The sequence below is a fragment of the Phascolarctos cinereus genome, unplaced genomic scaffold, assembly GCF_003287225.1.
Source record: "Phascolarctos cinereus isolate Bilbo 61053 unplaced genomic scaffold, phaCin_HiC Scaffold_4;HRSCAF=312, whole genome shotgun sequence".
In the NCBI taxonomy this organism is placed as follows: domain Eukaryota; kingdom Metazoa; phylum Chordata; class Mammalia; order Diprotodontia; family Phascolarctidae; genus Phascolarctos; species Phascolarctos cinereus.
In genome coordinates this window covers 537,437,223-537,457,625 of record NW_027555847.1, presented here as the reverse complement: position 1 = coordinate 537,457,625, position 20,403 = coordinate 537,437,223, and the positions used below count along the sequence as shown (strand labels likewise).

Sequence of the window (20,403 nt, the reverse complement as noted above, 5' to 3'; positions counted from 1 at the left end):
TATATTTCAAAGAGCAAAGGAGCTGGACTTGCAACCAAGAATAATTTATCCAGAAAGCTCAGTATAATCTTGAATGAAAAAAAGAAAAGGACATTTAATGAACTGAAAAACTTTCAAGTATTCATGACAAAAACATGAGAACTCTATGGAAAATCTGACATATAACATCAAGAAGAAATATAAGGTAAACATTAAAGACCAAATATAAGGGACTTAATAAGTCAGACTACTTTTTTTTATTACTGAAACTTAAATACACAATAAGAAAAGAAACATATCATGAACTTAAATACAAAATAAGAAAAGGAAAAAAAGCATGTCATGTGCACAGCAGAAAGTGAGAGGATTCAAAATATATAGCAATAAATTTCCATTTCAAGAAAGCCTAATAATGTGCTGTGTTGAGAGCTGTTCATATTTTCTTTGCTTCCTTGTTAATTTTCTTTTATTCTCTGCTGTGCCATTTTCCTTTGTTTTTCTCTTTCCCCCCCCAGAAGACTACAATTAAGCTTATATATCTATATAATATCTATCTATCTATCTATCTATCTATCTATCTATCTATCTATCTATCCACACACAAGCTTAATATATGGATAACATATATATAATATACATAATACATAATATATATACACATACACACATATACATATATACATACATATATAGACATATACTTTCCCTAACAAATTCTACTTCTGATCTTTGTTTTTATGTTTGTATTTCTTATTTCTTATTCCTCCTAACTCCTCTACTTTATGTCTACCATCTACCTTGCCCTCCTATTACTTAAACTAGCCCCCCTCCAAGGATTCCTCCCTTATCCTCCCTTTCCCATAAATCTAAACACCCCTCTGTAACCCTCCTTTAACCTATTCCATCACCCTCCTTTCCACAGATGCCTCCCTTATCCTCTCCCCCTTCCCTACCCCTTTAGCATTTTCTTTCTTTCTGAATTTAGAAGACTCTTCTAGATATATATGTACCGTTCCCTCTGGAAACCATTCCCAATGAAAGTAGGTTTCCAGAACAGCCCTGCTTTCCCATCTAATCCCTCTGTGTCAGTTCTTCCTCTCACATCTTATTTGTATAAAATAATTATTTTTTAGCTGTTCCTAAACACTTTTACTTTTTGAAGTCATAGCATACTCAAGTCTACCCCAATCTTTATTATGAGCTACCCAATTATTAACAATCTTAGATACAAGTTTTACATTTTACATACATAAAAGGTAAACAGTCTGTCCTTATTGAATCCCTTGTAATTAATCTTTGGTATGTACCTGTACCTTGTATTTCTCTTGGCTCTTGTATGTCAAATCTTCTATTAAGTTCAGGTTGTTATTGTTGTTTTTTTAAACAAAGTCTTGAAAATCTGACAGTTCATTAAATCTCCCTTTTTTTTTTCATTCAGGATTATGCTTAGCTTTGCTGGGTATGATATTTTCAGGTGGAACCCCAGGTCTTTTGATGTTTGATATATAGTGTTCCAAGACCTGCAATCTTTTAGTGTCATTGCTACTAGGTCTTGCATGATTCTAATTGTGGCATCACTATTTGTAAATTGTTTTTTTCTTGTTGCTCATAATATCTTTATCCTTGAGCTGGGGGTTTCAGAATTTGACTATAATATTCCTATGGGTTTTTCGCATAGGATCTCTTTTAGGTGGTTTTGGGTGGATTTTCTCTACTTTCCCCTTTTGTTCTAATGATTCAGGACAGTTTTCTTGAATTATTTCTTATATTATTGTATCAAGATTATTTTTTTGATCATAGCTTTCAGGTAGTTCAATTATTCTTATGTTTTATCTTCTTGATGTGTTCTCCAGATCAGTTGTTTTTCTTATGAGATGTTTCACATTTTCTTTTATGTTTTCGTTCTTTATATTTTATTATTTCTTGATCTCTTGTAACTTCACTAGCTTCCCCTTGCCCAGTTCTGATTTTCAAGGAGTCATTTTCTTCCTTAAGATTTTGGATCTCCTCTTCTAATTAGTTGAGTTTCTTTACATAATCTTGTTTTTCTTGGATTGTTCTTATTTTTTTCCTTCAATCTCTCTCATTTGATTTTTAAAGTCTTTTTAAAGTTCTTCTATGAATTCTTTTTGAGCAGGTGACCATTTGATGTTACTTTTTGGAGAAGAAGGTTTCTTTTCTTCAGTATCCTCCTATGAAGATTAACCTCAGTCTTCTCTATTTCCATAGTAACTCTCTATGGTTGGATTCTTTCTCCTTTGCCTGTGAATTTTCTAATTTGTAGTAGCTTGGTTTTGATAATCACCTCTAGTCCTAGGGTATGTGGGATAGTACCTCTGGCCTCAGATCCTCCTTCAGTTTTCCCCTGTAGCCTGGAATTAGAACCAAGACCTTCAGCATCCTGTAAGTGCTCACACACAGTGGTGTCCCCACCTCACTGCCTCTGTACTCACTGTGGGTGTGATGGTTCCTTCTGGCCCCTGCTGTATCTCCACAGCACAGCTGGGTCTGGCATTCCTTGTCAGCAGAGGTTCCCTCAACCTTCTCTGGCTCAGAAGCCCAACATCCCTCACTGTTCTGGAAGTAAAAGTTCCTGGGCTGGGGCCAAGGCCACCTCCCAAACCAGCTAACCCCAGGGCTTGCCACTTGTTGTTTAAGTAGGACCTAGGACCTAGCCTGGAGGTGTTTACTCTTCACACAGCCTGAGACTTTTATTCAGATCTTATTGCCCCAGGATGACCCAGGTTCTGCCACTACCTTATTTATTTTTACTACTTAATATTTGCCCTGAGGTGCTATTTCATCTCTTTTTTGGAGGGAAATCTTGAGAGCTTGGAATTTTCTAGCCTACTCTACCATCTTCCCAGAATCATCTCCTCAAACTTTTTATTTCTTATATGGGAAAATGTTATCTGTACTCTTAAGATTATTATTATTTGGGTAGTTTAAAAGACCATACATAGATAAAAGGCTTGGAGTTGAGCTGAGTAGAAGGGATGATTCTAAAAAATAAAATTGGGTAGGGAGAGGTAAAATGGAGTAATTATACAAACAAGGCATAAATGGAAGAACTGTTACAGTGAAAGTAGGTAGGGGTAGAGGGCTGGTAGGACTGCAGTCTTACTCACATCATAATTAGGTTAAAGATGGAATAACATACACATCTAGAAGAGTATAAAAGTCTTCTAAATTCATAAAGAAATAGGAGGGTGAGGGGACTAGGATGAGGGAGGGACTTTTAGAAGAGTATATAGATCAAGAAATAGGAAGGTGGGGGGGAGAGGATAAGGGAGGGACTCTTAGAGGTATGAGCAGATTAAAGAATGGGAGGGAAGAAGGATAGGACATAAAGGATAAACAGTGAGAAAAAACAGAATGGAGAGAAATGCACAACTAGTAATTATAACTTTGAATGTGAATGGGATGAACTCACCCATAAAATGGAAATGGATAGCAGAATGGATTAAAAATAAGAATCTAACAATATATTATTTACAAGAAACATAATTAAAAATGAGAGCAACAAACAAAGGGTTAGAGGAGGATTTATTATGTTTTAGCTGATGTAAAAAAAACAGAGATAGCAATCATGATTTCAGATAAAGTTAAAATGGATTTAATTAAAATAGATAAGCAGGGAGATTATACTATGTGTCAGCAATATTAGTCAATATTGTTTTAGAAATGCTAGCAATACCAATAAAAGAGGAAAAAGAAATTGAAGGTATCAAAATGGAAAATGAGGTCATAAATATCACTTTTTGCAAATGATATGATGGTATATTTGGAAAATCCTAAAGATTCAACTAAAAAGTTAGCTGAAATAATTAGTAATTATTTCAAATAAATCAGATTTTAATTTCAAATAATTCAAAGTAGCAGGATATAAAATAAGCCCATATAAAATATCAACATTTTATATATCACCAACAAAACCCTACAAGAAGAGATAGTAAGAGATATCCCACTTAAAATAACTGTAGACAGTATAAAATATGAGCGATACCTGCCAAAACAGATCCAGGAACTACATAAACATAATAATAAAACACTATGCAAATAAAGTCAGGTTTAAATAATTGGAGAAATATTCATTGTTCGTGGGTAGACAAAGTCAATATAATAAAAATGACAATTTTACCTAATATATTTATTCAATGCCATCCCAATTAAATTATCAAGAATTATTTTATTAAGTTAAAAAAATAACAAAATTCATTTGGAAGAACAAAAGGTAAAGAATTTCAAACAAACTAATGAAAAAATGTAAAGGAAGGAGGTTCAGTAGTACCATATCTTAAACTATATTATAAGGCAGTAATTATTGAAACTATCTAGTATTAGCTAAGAAATACAAAGGTAGATCAGTGGAATAGAGCAGACATATAATACACAGTAGTAAATTATTATAGTAACCTCATGTTTGACAACTGTGAAGATTTAAGTTTTGGGGATAAGAATTCATTTGGTAAAAAAAAAAATCATTGGGAAAGCTAGATAGCAATCTGGCAGAAATTAGGCATGGACCAATATCTTGAATCATTTACCAAGACAAGGTCAAAATGGACACATGACTTAGACATGAAGGGAGATATTACAAGAAAATTAGAAGAACATGGAACATTACCTATCAGACTTATGGACAGGAGAATAATTTATGAATAAACAAGAGACAGAGAGCATTATGAGGCATAAAATGGATAATTTTGATTACATTAAATTAAAACAGTTTTGTACAAATAAAACTAATGTAGCCAAGATTAGAAGCAAAGCAGAAAATTGAGAAAATTTTTATAGACAATCTCTCAAATAAAGGTCTCCTTTCTCAAATATATAAAGAATTTGGTCAAATTTATAAGAATATGAGTCATTCCCAATTAATGAATTGTCAAAGGATATTAACAGGCAGTTTTTTTAATGAAATCAAAACTACAGTCATATGGAAAAAATGCTCTAAAACATTACTGATTAGAAAATTCAAATAAAATAATTTTGAAATATCATTTTACATCTATCAGATTGGCTAAAATGGTAGATACCTTTCAATTGATGAATGGCTAAACAATTTGTGGCATACGATTGTGATGGAATACTACTGTGCTATAAGAAATGGTGAGCTGGTTGATTTTAGAAAAACATTATAAGACTTGCATGAAACAATGAAAAGTGAAATAAGCAGTAACAAGAGAACATTGTACATATAATAAATAAAATAAATAAGGGTTTTAAGAGGAAAAAAGGAAGGGAGAGAGAATAAATGAAGGAATATGCTAGCATAAATCTCCTTGACATCAGAAGCATCAAGAAAGAAATAGAACTTGCTGTTTCTCACAACTGGAGTGCCTGAAAATTGTTGTTAGTAATTTGTTCTCAGAGAGGACCAATGATACCAGGAGGGTGATATCTTGACTTGCAAGTGAATTGGATTTAAGTGAGACAAGGCTGTGCAAAGTCTTTAGACTCACTCTCTCCTCCAGAGTCATCTGATTCCAGTGGCAAGATATTGTTGGGGGGACACCTGAAGATGCAGTGGGAGACTACAGCCTTTTTAAGTTAAGGTCTTTCCTAGGTCTCAGTTTGTCTGAGGCAACACCCATTCAGTGATTAAAGGGTAGGTAAGAATTAAGGCAAAAGATGATTTAGTTTATCTATTCAAATCAATTTGGAAAGGGAAGACTCTCAGGGTTTCTGGCCAGAACAGAAACAATTGCTATTCACACTCATTGGGAGCCAACAAAACCCAAACAATGAACATGTGAGGCTTGAACTGGGACCTATTATTGGCCAATCAATGACAGCCAGAGTGATTTGGATTTGAAGGCATAGTCCGGTCCCAATGGGCTTTATCAAAGTTGGTTTTCCCAAGATCTGAAAAAAAAGAGCATACAGGGGCAGCTAGGTGGCACAGTGGATAGAGCACTAACCTAAAGTCAGGAGGACCTGAGTTCAAATCTGGCCTCAGACCAAACACTTGACACTAGCTGTGTGACCCTGGGCAACTTAACCCCAACTGCGTAAAAAAAAAAGTACATAAACATGAAGATTGAGTGGGGACCGTGGGAATGAGATGAGGAGGGTTAAATGCTCGAGTGCACGCACACACACACACACACACACACACATATCTGTACACATGCATAATACTCAAAGAATTTAGTGTAGAAATACATGAAACTCAATAGGGAAAAAAGTGGGGATAAAGTGAGAGTTATGAGATAAGATAATTCTAAGGAGGGAATTGTCACAATCAAAACAAGCTTCCTGATCCTAAGGTAAGAGGGGAAAAAAGAAAAAAAGAACTATAATCTAAAGTGGATGGTTTCAGATAACTGGGGTCTTGAAGAGCTGGACAGGACTGAAACAATAAAAATTATTATCCCCATTATATGGGTGAATGGGATGTCCCAGTGAAGACTTCTCAGTGTAATTAAGGTAATGAGTTCAGAAGGTAGTGTGAGAAATGAACTCTCAGAAGTGAAGGCTCCTCAAAGGGTCAAATAATTCTTGATTATTACTTTCAAAATCCTCCCCAACTCAGACCTTGTTTTTAAGCACTTAACAGAAAGAATAAGCCCTGCCCCACCCCCAACCTGAGCCATCTGCCCTTGGCTTCCAGCCTCTTTCCTTGTCTTTGAATTTCGGGCCTGGAATGTAACCCTATCCCCAGTTAAGGGGGTAAGGGATAGTGGTGGGTGGAGGCTTGTTTGCGTGGTGGGCAGAGATTTGCTTTCATAAGGCGGCCCCTGTTACTCGGTCTCTCTCTCTCTCTCTCTCTCCAGGTGTATGGAAGGAGCAGACGGCCATCTCGAGAGATTGTAATAAAGGTAACCTTTGCTTTCCACCTTAAGAATCTCTGAGTTTAATTTGGGTTGGGGTCACTGTCCCACACAATGGGTGAGGAAATAAGGTTCATTAATCCAATCAAAATAGCTACTACAGCTCAACACTTGATAATCTAACTCAATTGAATACCTAAATAATAAATTTTCTTTATTTTCCTTGATCATCAAAGAAAATAGTGCTTAAAGACAGTTGAGACACTACTGGTAAAATAACTTAATAATATATTCCATTCAGTAAAATGACTCTAAACTGTTACCTTTTCATAGATTCAGAAATATTTTTTCTGTTTTGGTTTTTTCTTCAATTTCTTTGCCCCATAAATATTTGATGAAAATTAAATTCTCATCTTTCGATTAGTAAACACTGTAAAGTTATCTTTCTGAACAGTTGGGTAAGATAATGATGGGGTATGGGCCCAAGCAGAGACCTTTGCCCCTCACCCCAAAAAGAATTTGGGTCCCATTTGTCTACTGGCCCCAGAAAACGCTGAAACTTTCTTTGACCTCACTCTGGTCTCAAATAGCTGCCTGAGACTATATTCCACTCAACTGGCCTTTCCTCATCTCTTGTTCTTTCTTTCCTTATCTTCTATGGACCAACTTTCCCTACCTCCCTTTGAAGCCTAGTCTTTGATCTCACCTTTGACCTTACCAACCTCTTCCTTCCAGCTCCACTGTCTATTCCCTGGTGACCCCATTCAATCTCCCAGACATTCCTATCAGAATTCTCCCTAAATTCACCCCAGCTTCAGGACCTTTCTCCCAAACCCTCCTCCGAACATCCAAAATTACTTGGGTGTAGATAAGATCCATCCTGGCCCCCATTTAAACACTGAGATTTCTTCATGCCTGCTGGTAACATCACTAATATTCTGATTTCTTAAGAGTCTGACCTGCATGGTACATCTCTAATAAAACTTTGTCTCTGGCTGAAATAAGATTTGGGTCAATTCATTCAGGCAGGACCTGCCGTGCCATGATTCTGGGGTCCCAATACCCCAATAATCTATACCTCATCAATACCAAAATGGTAATGCACCCTTATCTATGCTGCTAATGGATAGAGTAGTGGCTTTGGAGTCAGAAAGATTTGGGTTAGAATCCCCCTATTTACACTTGTTAGCTGAGTCATCCTTGGCAAATCAATTAAAACTCTCAGCTTCAGTTTACTGGTCTGTAGTATGGGATACTAATAGCACCTACCTCACAGGTTATTGTGAAGATAACATAACATAACCAGCTTTACAACCTTAAAGTATTATATAGGGTGTCCCGTAAATAGTTTTAGTTATTAGCTTAAAGCTGCACTAAGACTTTGGGAGCACCTTATATAAGGTTAGCTGGTAGTATCAACTAGTCCCTTAAAAGAAATTGTTTCCTAGCAAGAAGTGAGGAAGAAAGGTTCCCAACAGGAAAAACATCCTCTAGGTGAAAAGGGTCCTAGGTTCTTATCCTTTTAAATGTGACCTACCCCTTTGGTAGTCTGATGAAACTATGATTGTTTTAGAGAGAGCTTAAATAGGCTGGGGGAGAGTTGATTGTTTTATTTTCTATGTGTACATCTGCACCTTAGAAATCAGCAAACTACAAATCAAAGTTTGATTTATTGTTTCACTGATTGTCTAGACTTAAGTAAGTTATGGAGAAAATGTTAATAATGCAGACTAAACTTAAAAGTGTGGCAAGCAAACATCTTTGGTTTTTTTGTAATGAGTCAGTTGTTAAACATTTACCAGCATACCCTTCTCAAAATAATGCTTTTTAAAAGCCTAAAGTAAAATATATAGGAATGCAAAGGAAATCAATTATACTGAAATACAGTTATCAAATTATTTTTTAAAACCAAGTTTATGGATCCCAGGTTAAGAACCCCTACTAGGGGTTTTATATAGTCTTATAGATAGGATAGTATGGGACTTTGAACTTGGGCTCTAGTTTTAGATGAATGATGGTCAACTGGTAAGGCTGGAACTTCTTAAAAGCATGAAGTTATCAAAGCCTCTCCTAAATAATTTATTAATATTTCCTCTAGCAACTCTAAAATAATTCTGATCACTCAACTTCTGATCAACTCAGGTTATACTTTCAGACTTTGTAACAGTGGAGCACCCCAAAGTCATTCAAAGTGCCCTCAAGTCTTTTGAATAGAGACATCTTAGGTGCCTCTTAATCTTAAAGCTTGCTTGAATTCAATAATCAAGCATTAATTAAGCAATTACTATATACCAGGCATAAAATGTAAGAGATGAAAACACTGCTCAGAAGAATAACGCTAAAGTGGTTTGGCAATGTCAGAGTTTCACAAACATAGATTAGTCTAAGCAGAATGTGGACATTTACTAGTTAGCCTATGAATATGTAGGCTGCCTCATGTAGTCATTTCTTTCCTTGCCTAGATCCAATGTTTACCGCTATGGAGATGTCACTAATCAATTTATTGGGACCAAAAATTATTGGTCTCTTGTATGCAGTTCCATAGAAATAGCTTATAAAAAAGATAACTATATTTTTGTCCACTACAAGCAATAGCAAAATTTAACACAAGTCAATTTCATAAAGATTAAGAATTGCAAAAAATTTTATAAACTTACCTTAGCTCCATGTTTTTCTGTGAAGGCCTGAAGTTTTCCTGTTTTGTAAAACTGTATCTAAAAAAGATCCATTTATTTTTTTAAAAATTTGATAAATACAACATTAAATAATACAAAACACACACAAAAAAACCCCTGAAAGTAATATATTACACAAAGCACAGATTTAGGTCTTCTTAACATGTGTTCTTGAACAAAGATAATCCTTTTGCTTGGATATGAAGGCACAGCAAAGAAATATGTAGAAATGGTTATCAGACAAATGTTTCACTCTCCTATTAAGCCGCAAGCTATGACCTTTTTATTAGGAAAACAAGCTAGTGACATTCTCCTAATCCTAAACTATCTATTATATCATTTTAACAATCAAAGGTAGGAGAGTTAAAACCTTTTAGGAACATGATGGAAAGCATAGGCAGGCAGAAGAGTTGGAAGTTTTTGTTGTTTCTTAATGTCAAAGAGATATATAAAATATTGTATATATGAAGATGATTTATAAAATTTTTAACAAATACGAATTCTAATTTTCCTTATTATATAATACTTTATTCCCCTTAGCCTGCTACCTGCATTTTATATACTACTTTTGATTGTAATTGTGCTGTTTATCCCTTGTTTTCAAAGAGGACTTGCTGTGAATTATATTTAAATGAGGCAAAGTTGCGCAGTCTTCAGCCTGGCTCTCTCTTCCAGAGTCACTGAAGTCCAATGGCAAGACAAAAGTCAGAATGACTGGCAACACAGTAGATGGCCCTGGCGTCTTCCATGACTGATCAAGCTCTAAGCCCTTCACAGTGCCTGAGCCACCTTCATGGCCATTGGAACAAATTGTTCTCATTTGCCCCCTTCTCTGTGGATGGGTGGGAGGAAGTCTTCACATGCTTAGGGTAGCCATCCCCCTAACTTACTGACAATTTGGGGCTTGTCTATTACCCTCACCCTGGTTTAGAACCTGGTTTAGCCAAAGTTTGCCAAGACAGTTTACCCAGTTGTGGCCACTGCATGCTACTGCCTTTTGGAGCCACAGGTGAGAGTTGGGTGAAGGTGGACACCAAAAGTGGATAAGTAGCCCTGAAAAGTACTTGGCAAGCTCTTACAACAGAGATGTTAGTCCTCCCCGAACACTCCATACACCCCAATTATAATTATAATACTTCCTAATTACTCTGACAAACTTTATTCTTTTTCATCTAACTCCTCTGTCTGGCCCAAGACAGAGGTTCTAGCCAAGTTGTTCCTACCTAGCCTTCGTGCTTTCAAACAATGTACCACTGAATTTTCCATACCCTTATCTCAGCCCCTTTATTCACAGGGTTGAATAGCTGCACCCTTTATTTTCTGTAACAGTTTTTGATTAATTTAAGGATGCTGTACCACTGCACTCTACTGTTTATCAGCTGTCTACCTCTGAATTACATTTATGTACATTAAGCCTTTATAATGCCCCCTTTATGCCATTATGGAGGAAAAATAGTCACCATAATCATTCTGCAATAATTAGATTGACTAACAATATAGGGAAGGACCCCTCCCCACCCCAACCAATTGCTATTGCAGAAGAAACACAATATAATGAACTATGCAAGGACACAGTAAAAAGTGGATAATTTGACCTACTGCTGTAAGAATTATTTGTTGCTTAGTCTAGTTACCATCTGGTCTAAATGGTTATCTCAATATTGTAGCTAAGTCTAAAGTTTTATCTAACCTCTTTTACAATTGTAAAAGTATTGGTTCATTTCCCCTTTTCTCCTGCCCTTGAACATGGAATGTCTTCTCATTCTGATAACAAACTCTGCCAGCTTCATAGCAAATTTTCCTCCAGAAATCTGTCCTGGCCTTCATCCTTGAACAAGTTCCCCTTCTTCTATTCCTCCCTCTGCTGTGAAAGGAGTTAGTTATTTATCCTAAATTACCACAGAAAGCTGTTAAGTGGGCCTGAAAATTTATAAAAATTAAACTGCTACTCTAAGAAGTTGAAGCAGTTTCCTTAGTACTTCTTTGCTTTCAGTTGGCCTATCTTTGACCCCAGCTGCCTGGTATTTCTTTCCCAAAGGGTCCTAGTTTTCTTGGAAGAGAAAATTCCCTACCCCAATCATAACAACTTCTATTGATTTCTACTTTTCATATACTTTAGACTCTATATTTTAATAGATAACTTTAGGTCATTTAACTGGTGGTCACCCCTAAATTCACAATCACTTTTTAGGGAGATGAAGTAGTGGTTCACAAGCAATCCTAGGGTAAACTTTTTGGAAATCATAAAAATGACATCATGGTTTAAAACCAAAAAGAACAAAACCCCCACCTTTTTTTTTCCATTTTCTTGTTTCTTAAAAATAATTTTTTTGTATACCTTAACGGCTAATGTCAAGATTTATGAAGGCAAGAAGATTGAATCTGAAATTAAAATAATGTAAGATGGAAGGTAAGAATCTCCTGGTGAAAAAATATGATAAAAATGTCATTTCCAAATTCATCCTGAGATTTGCCAATAAAATCATTAGAAAGTATTATGTTCACTGACAAAAGTCTATAAAAATATACCATTGTGCTCTTCCTTCAGTAAAGGTTTGCCTTTGCAGATTGAGCAAATATCAAAAATAAAACGGCCTTTTTTTTTGTCAGGGAGAAGAGAGGAGTGAACACGGCTAGCCAGAGCAGAGCAAGTAAGGTTGGTACTGTAAACCCCAGGCACGTAGAGAGGCTTATAGCTTGCCCTGAGTCTCTATCTCCTTCCTTCAAGAGGAAGTTCCCATGAAAAAGAACACTCCAAATGGCACATAAGCATATGTGCTGAACTTTAGGGATACAGTGACTGTGGTTGCCCTGCTTCCAACCTTCTGATACCTGTACATTCTGCAGGCATCTAGACTGGAAGACCTACAAGTGAAACTGCAAAAAGAAGCATCTTCTAATATCTCATAATCAAGGAAACCCTTCTCAATTAAATTTTCTAAATCTGCAAAACGTTTTCAGAGACTATTACTGTTTACAGAAAATATAAAAGATGTCTAGACTATCTTAAATGGCAACAAATGTCTTCTTCATCTATATGTGTATACTTAAGTATATAACTGTAAAGCTCAATAAAAGAAACTTGACTTGTATTTTCTTATTCATTCCAAATTAGACATTCATAAGAAAACAACAGTTTTTACATAATCACAGGATCATCTTTATCTTGAAAAAAGTTAATCATTGTCTTACATGCAAAGTGCAATGTTTTGTTTTAATATTTTAAGATTTGTTTTTCTTCTGGTGGCTAATATAAGAATCTTTCACCTTTACAGAATGGAAAATAAGTACAATTGACTTAAAAATCTGAGGAAAAAAATTGTTTGTATTTCTAAATTAGGATATTGTGGGAAAGATCAACTTCCATATCATATGTAATTTGGAGATGAGTAATATAGAAAAATCTCACCAGTGCGATCTGATTTATCTAAAAGCAGAGGTTGTTAACCTAAGATCTATAGCAGGGGTGGGGAACCTGCTGCCTTGGGGCCACATGTAGCCTCTAAGTTTTCAAGTGCAGCCCTTTGATTGAATCCAAACTTCACAGAACAAATCCCCTTAATAAAAGGACTTGTTCTGTAAAACTTGGACTTAGTCAAAAGGCTGCACTCAAGGATCTAGAAGGCCAAACGTGGCCTTGAAGTCTATAGACCCTATAGACTTGGTTGTTTTTGTTGTTTTGGTTTGATATTTGTATTAACTATATTTCCATATAACTGGTTTACTTTGAAATACTATATATATTATTTTATGCATTTAAAAACATTATTTTGAGAAGGGGTGCATAGGCTTCACCAGACTGCTAAAGAAGTACCAGCCAGAGGGGAAAAAAAAAAGATAACAAAATAAAATTCCTGCTGTGTCTCTTTTCTAAACCATGTGTTAATCATTTGGGATATATTTTCATGATAATGTGATTGAGATTTAACTGTTCACCTGTATCTAAAGATTTATCAATTACACAACTCTAAAGAGACAAGGACAAAGTGTGGTTTAGGTGCTCCAGAATTACTTTGTGGTTTGTGGAAGCATATAACACAAAGGCTTATAAAATATTAAAAAATAATAAGTGCCCTAGAATGAAGTCCTTGGACTTGCTGGAACAAAAAACTTAATCAGTTTTCCTTGAATAGAAAGGACTTCATTCCCAGAAATTAAGAGACTTAATCATATTAATGGTGCCCAAATTAAGAGTGGAAATATCTTTGTTTAATTTAGTTAAGAGAAAAATCTCTTTTTTCACCTTTGATCAGATTAAAAGTGGAGTAGTTAAAGAAGTGATTGGTTTCAGGATACTATTTTCTCCTAGGCTTGCATCAACATTTCTATATGGTAAATAAAAAACCCTATATTTAAATATGTTTAAACCTTTGTTTTACTTTGCTATGGAATTTTGTTTTTAGGGATACTTCAAAATGGAAATGGAAATTGCTTCAGTCAAAGAAAATTCCAATTACAGGGGAAAATCCACAAGTAGAAAAGTTCATATATTTAATAAATTATCTGGTAGACCTTGGCTAAAATCCCAATTATAGTTTTTTCTTCCACAAGATTAAAGTAGTGATGATTCAAATAGCTTTCTTGGAATAAAGACTTTCTAGCTTCTGATTTAATTTCCAATTTGTAATTAATTTGTAACTGATATATTTGGGGAAAAGAGCAATATTACAATATGATTAAGAAGGAATGAAAAATATCACTAACCGCCATCACTACCCAAATCTGACTTAATATTCCAGGAACAGGTGATGTAAGAAGCTCTTGGTGCATAAACAGCAATTGCCTGTGGAGATGAAATGCATTAATTTTAAAACTGTTCTTATTCTCCTTGTTTTTACTTAATTTTGCAAATTTAAAAACCACTGAGTTCCTTTATTACTCAGTTATTATTTATAACTCCTTAAGGGCTACTACTGTACAGTTTTTTGAGTCAGCCACAATACCAAGCACAAATGCTTTACTTATAGGCAACTGCTATATAATTATTGAATGAATTAATTATTAGATGGCTTAGTTGGTTACTAATTATGCAATATGAAATTCTTCTTCCTACCCTTATGCTTCCTATTTCTCATCTATGGGACCCAGCTCCATGTTTCAGACATTTTCCAAACTTTTTGGATTCCCAATTGTACCCCAAGTATGGAAGTGAGATGAGCCCAGGAATTTTAGGAGATTAAGTTAGAACATATATTTAAAGCTGGAAGGGACTTTAAAGTCTTCTAGTTCAATTTTATCATTTTATATAGTAAGAAGTTGAAGCTCAAGGAAGTTAAAAAATATTCTCAGGGTCATACTGGTAGTAAATAGCAAAGCTGGGATGAAAACTTAGATCTTCTGACATCAGTATCATCCCATTGTACCATGTAGCCTCCAAGACTTGCTCAAAGTAATGAGAAGCAGGGCCTAAAATGCAGGTCTCTAGAATCTTATTATAATTCTTATTCTACTAATACTCATTGCTGAGCTGACTTCAAGGGACTAGCCTCAGAATATCTCAAGTTTGAGAAGATAAGATCCTTGAGAGCAAAGATTGTCTCATTTCTGTGTAGTGAGGCTTTTGGAACATACCCAGATAATTTAACATGGAGGTGCCTCGAAGGGCTTGCCTGGGGATGCTCATATTTTTCCTTTACCATGTGGGTGTGATGCGGGTTAAGAGTTACTGAACCCCAAAATGTCAGGGTACACAGCAACATCTGCCTGGAATTCAGGTACTCAAACCATCTTTCAGTCAAGGGGCAATGTTTATTGTAACTCCAATGGTAGTGGGCAGGGTTCCTGGTGAATTAGAAGGGCCCTGGACTGCTCTAGGGGACAGGTGGATAAAAAGAGGTTAAATTATATGTGCCCTTCTCTTATGTTTTGGCCTTGCCATAGCCATCTCTAATTTCTTCCAGAGAAATTGCCTTTTCTCTCCCTCTTGGAATCATTTCATCTACGCTAACAATGATAACATTAGTTCTTTTCCTCCTTCTCCCTGATACCTCAGGCATACTTTGTCCCCACAATTGGGAGGATAGCTCCCTAGTTAAATTGGGAAAGTCATTACCTGGGGTGGAAAGAAGGGGGGCTGGGGGAAGAGTCTAAGATTGCTGGGTATGCCACTCACACCCACAGGGCAACTCTAAGTGCCTCTGGAACTTCACCTCAGACAGCTGTACCAATTGTGCTGAGGGAGCACCTATTGACCGTATCCCTCCCACTACGCTCCTAGTAGGCTCCCCATACAGGCCACCAAAATGATTTGGTTTGGCATTCCTGGGAACCCTGAAATGTCAGGGTACAGGGCAGTATCTGCCTAGAATGAATTCATACACTTAAACCTTCTTCCAATCAAATAACAAGGTTTATCGTAATACCAAGTGTGTGAGATTCTTAGGGAATCTGCAACTTAAGTAGGGTGAGACTGATACTTACATAAAAAAAGGGACAATGAAAGGATCTGGATAGGATTAAGGAGTGTTTGGTATATGCAAGTAGTCTGGGGTGGACCAAGTGAGACTGTGAAAGGAATGTCAAGTAATCTAATCAGGTGATCTTAGGTGGGCTGGGGTGGGCCTTGGGCTGAGGCCAATGATCTGGGCTGCTGAAATGTGTGGGAAAATTCAGGGACAGGTTGCTTTCAAAGACATGGTCTTTTCCTTTTAGGAAAAGGTAGATGTAGCCTCCTTTGATTGGCTCAGGGGGTAGTAGTAGCCTTGGGTGTGTAATTGGGGGGCACTGAATAAAAATAAGGAGGTGATAGAAGCATAAGGAAAGAAGAGATGATAAGAAAATTTTGAAAAACTGTACATGTTTCATCTGTTGTGTAACAGAGTTAAAGTTGCAGTAATTACATTATTGTCCAAATAAACACAAAATGCAAGTTATAACTTATCGGTCGTCAAGTCCACTGACAGGTCTTAACAAGCAAGTGCTGGCAGGCAAGCATGTCCAGCATTGTTGGGAAGTCCAGCATACATCAGCAGGAATATGTTGGTGTAATGACTTGTTTACGATATGATACTATTTGGTTACATGATGCAATATTGTGTCATCAAAATTTCAATGCACGAAAAAAAATAAATTTACAATAAATTATTAAATTTAAGATGTGTCACTTTTTAAAAATACATTTTATATTTTTTTGAAATGGTGCAAATTTTTTTTTAAAAAAACTGTTAAAGGGTTAAAGAAAGTAGATTTCCAGGGGAGTGCTGAGTAATTTTTTTTAAAGAGGGCAGGAGCTCAAATAAGTTTGGGAACCTCTGGATCAGACTAAGATAATTTCTGGCTTGTGTTCTTTCCCACAGTTCATCACAGTGTGGATACCATGAACTGAACTGGTGAGAGGCAAAGGACTTCCTTCCCCTGCTTTCCCTCTCTTTTACCCACTGTCTTCAAGAAATGGGCCAAGAAGCGCTTCTGCTCTGTTTCATTTGTTTTTCTCAGTTTTAGGTATAGGTAGCTAGATCAAGAGTTTCAGCCACACAGTTCAAGCCAAGATTGCAGGGGGAGGTGTTAACAGCCAACCACCCAGATATCCCAGCAAGGAAACCCTGGAAAAGCCCAGATGCCTGGGACTTGAGAGTAAGAGGGATATTGGTGGCAGCACAATGTAGTGGATATAGAGCTGGTCTGGAGTCAAGTAGACCTAGGGCCAAGTAGGGCAAACTGTATCTTACAGAACAGTTGCCAATCTATACTGATTTAAGAATTCCTTACACCAATGAAATAACAGGTTTAAACTATATATATAAAATACCTCTTAGAATAGTGCTCTTGAGGGTAGATAGATAATAAATGTTTCTTAATTGCAGCAGAAAGTAATTTACTCAAGTAACTCTGTTTTTGAGAAACAATTTCATGTACTGAATCATAAAATTTGAGAGCTGTAAACTTCCTATTTACATATGCAGAAATTGATGCTCTAAAAAGTTAAATGTCTTAGTTCATATGGCTAATTACCCTAAAAGTAATTTTACATTCCAAAAAATTCACTATTAGAAATTTTTATTTCTAGAGTATCCCCAATTAGGTAATTTTGAGCTCCTTACCAACCTTAACATGGTATACTTGGTTAAAACTAAAACTGATATTTCCCTGTTTTAAGTAAATGCACAAAACGCTTGATTTTTTTTTTAATACCTCTTATGGATCCGCAGGGGTCTTTGGACCACACTTTAAGAACCTAGAGGAAGGTCTTTAGAGATTTTGGTATAGAGTCTACGACTGAATTATGGAAGGGTATAGACAAAAATCACACCAACTCTGAATTGTAACAATAAGATCACAGGCCCACTGAAGTGCTGAAATGTTACAGAGGACAAGTATTTCATTTGCAAATTTCATATTTATAAAATATCATCTCTCCAAGAAACACAAACCCTAAAGATCATAAAAGCTTTTTTTACCTGCACATCTTCATCTGTGTGCTTCTAAGCTCTGAGTCTGCTATTTGATTACTTAGTACTACCTTGACAGCACAAAGCTTTTGTAGGTCTGGAGGGCTGATGAAGAACAGGGAATGTTGCCCAGAAACACTCATGTTTTCTGCTGACTACATCAATGAGCAACCTGGCCTTTTAAAATAAGAAAAGTAGCAAACTGCCTTATCAGCAACAGGAGTAACCCAAATTCCAAAAACATAATAGTTATTTCTATTCACAATATCATGTTGCTGTAATGCCAACTAGTAAGTTAATAAAATTAATAATTCAATATTGAAATTAATTAATTAATTAAGCTTTTCAATGAAAGTTCAGAATATTAAGATAGTAAATCAAAACTAATAAAAGAAAATTTAATCTATGTGAAAAGGTTAAGATCTTATCATAGTTATATAATATGCACTAAATAATTATTATTGAACATAGGATAAATTTTGTGATGTCTCCTACTCCTACAATTTTTTTTATTTCCCTCTTCAGTTTGTTGTTCAGTCATTTTTGGTTCTGTATGACTCTTAATAACCCCCATCGAGGTCTTCTTGGCAAAGATACTGAAGTGTTTTGCTATTTCCTTCTCCAGATCATTTTACAGATGAGGAAACTGAGGCAAACAGGGTCAAGTGACTTACCCAGGGTTACATAGTTCATAAGTGTCTGAGGTCAGATTTGAACTTAGGAAGGTGAGTCTTCCTACCCTTCAGGCCCAGCTGCCTCTCTCCCTTTCAGGTTATTCTTAAATTACAAAAACTCCTACGAAAAACAAAATTTGCCACATGATAATTAAAATTGTTTTAACAGCCCAAACTACACTCAAATACTACAGTTTTGTTTGTTGGGTTTTTTTTTTCATCATTCCCATGGACTCTTTCAGTAGCAAACTACTCTCATTTTATACATGAGTGAATGTCATTAGTCTTCCAATTTGCCTCTATTTACTAGACTGTGCTCCCAACAATTTTAACATGTAGAATTTAATTTTAGCACATATTTTATACTTAGTAGCTAACAGAAGTAAATATTTTAAGAGTTTTGTTTTCACACAAAAATAAAAAGTTACTCATTTTCAAGGCCAAATTTCCTGATGTCTACATCATGTCAGTAAAAGGGAAAGAAGAAGCAGCAGAAGCCCCAGAGACAGCATATTTCACAGTTTTGCCTAGGACTCACCTCACCTGCAGGTTACTACTGTTAAGTCTACTTACTAAGAATCAATAATGTGCTATATGTTACAGAACATTTAAAAACATTAACCCTGGCTTCTTTCTGGAGCGGTTCATAGTTTCTATCTGGAAAAACAACAACAACATCAAACACCAAAGCACATTTGAGAGCAACATCACCAGGAAAAGTTGAATGTTCACCACTCTCATTGAATTTCAATATTAAATTTGAGCTGTTATAGGAAAAGTGAATAATAAAAGTGAAATTCATTTTCTCCATCAAATACCTATCAGCAAATCCAACATCTTCAATTTTATCCCCCCCCCCAGCAACATACAGAGCTTTAATTGAACTTCTCCCTTTGTGAATATTATTTATGCCTGGGTCTTACCAAATCAATTGGTGAGTGTATATAAAATATTTGATTATCTAATAAAAAAGAAACATGTACCTATTTTTAATCATTAATTTATTATGAACAAAAATATTTTGTCCACTTTCAACAGACAAAATTGGCACATTCTTAAAACATTTTTCCTTTTAGTAAAATACACGAAAAAGGCAGCTTGTCATATTGGCCAGACTTAAAAGTCAGAAAGATCTGCCTCTCAGACACTAGCTTTGTAACCTTGGGCAATCACATAACTCTCAGTACTCCTAAGATTCATCAATTAAATAAAAGTCAGTAGGTCCTAGCAGTTCATGAGCTGAGTTCATAATGAGTTCACTGACTCATCAGGTATTAACCACTTACGTAAGGTCCATGAGATAACATTATTCAAAGTTCATAATATAGGCCTATCCTTATTAATAGATAACAAACTTCCAAGAAATTCCCAAATGAACAGCTATGAGATAGGCTATTGGATCTGAAGTTAGGAAAACCTGACTTCAAATACTGTCTCAGAGACTTACCTAGGTGTATGACCTTGAACAAGTCACTTAATTTTTGTCAACCTCAGTTTCCTCCTCTGTGAAACAGGGATATTAATAGCACCTACCTCAATCAAATAGTATGTAAAACAATTTGTAAACCTTAAGATGTTACACAAATGCTAGCTATTATTATTGTTACTATTATTCCACAGAGCATGCAGCATAGAACATTACACAGGGCCACCTCAGGTGTTTTTTGGAAGGTTATCACTCAGAAACTTTCACATGACCTGAGAAGTCTCAAGAGCACAACTTCCAAGTCTCAGCTAAACTCCCATCTTCTGCAAGAAGCATTTCCTAGTCCTTTTTAATTTTATTGCCTTTCCTCTAAGATTACTCCCATTTAACTTGCATGTCGTGTTTGTATATAGTTGTTTAAATGTTGTCCTTTCTCATTAGACTGTGTTGCTTCAGAGCAGGGACTGTTTTTACTTTTCTTTGTAT

At 35.7% G+C, this 20,403-nt stretch overlaps 1 protein-coding gene across 1 annotated transcript in view; it reads right to left on the bottom strand.

Moving 5' to 3' along the window:
* The window catches only part of CUNH18orf63 (chromosome unknown C18orf63 homolog), a 52,896-nt gene extending 34,898 nt beyond the window's left edge, over positions 1 to 17,998 (bottom strand). The window contains exons 1-3 of the mRNA XM_020997670.2: positions 17,827 to 17,998; positions 14,135 to 14,213; positions 9,413 to 9,469 (exon numbers count right to left, since the gene is read on the bottom strand). Coding sequence (XP_020853329.1) covers positions 9,413 to 9,469; positions 14,135 to 14,213; positions 17,827 to 17,960 — 270 coding nt within the window. The 5' untranslated portion in view covers positions 17,961 to 17,998. The remainder of the gene's footprint in view (positions 1 to 9,412; positions 9,470 to 14,134; positions 14,214 to 17,826) is intronic.
* Positions 17,999 to 20,403: the final 2,405 nt, after the last annotated feature.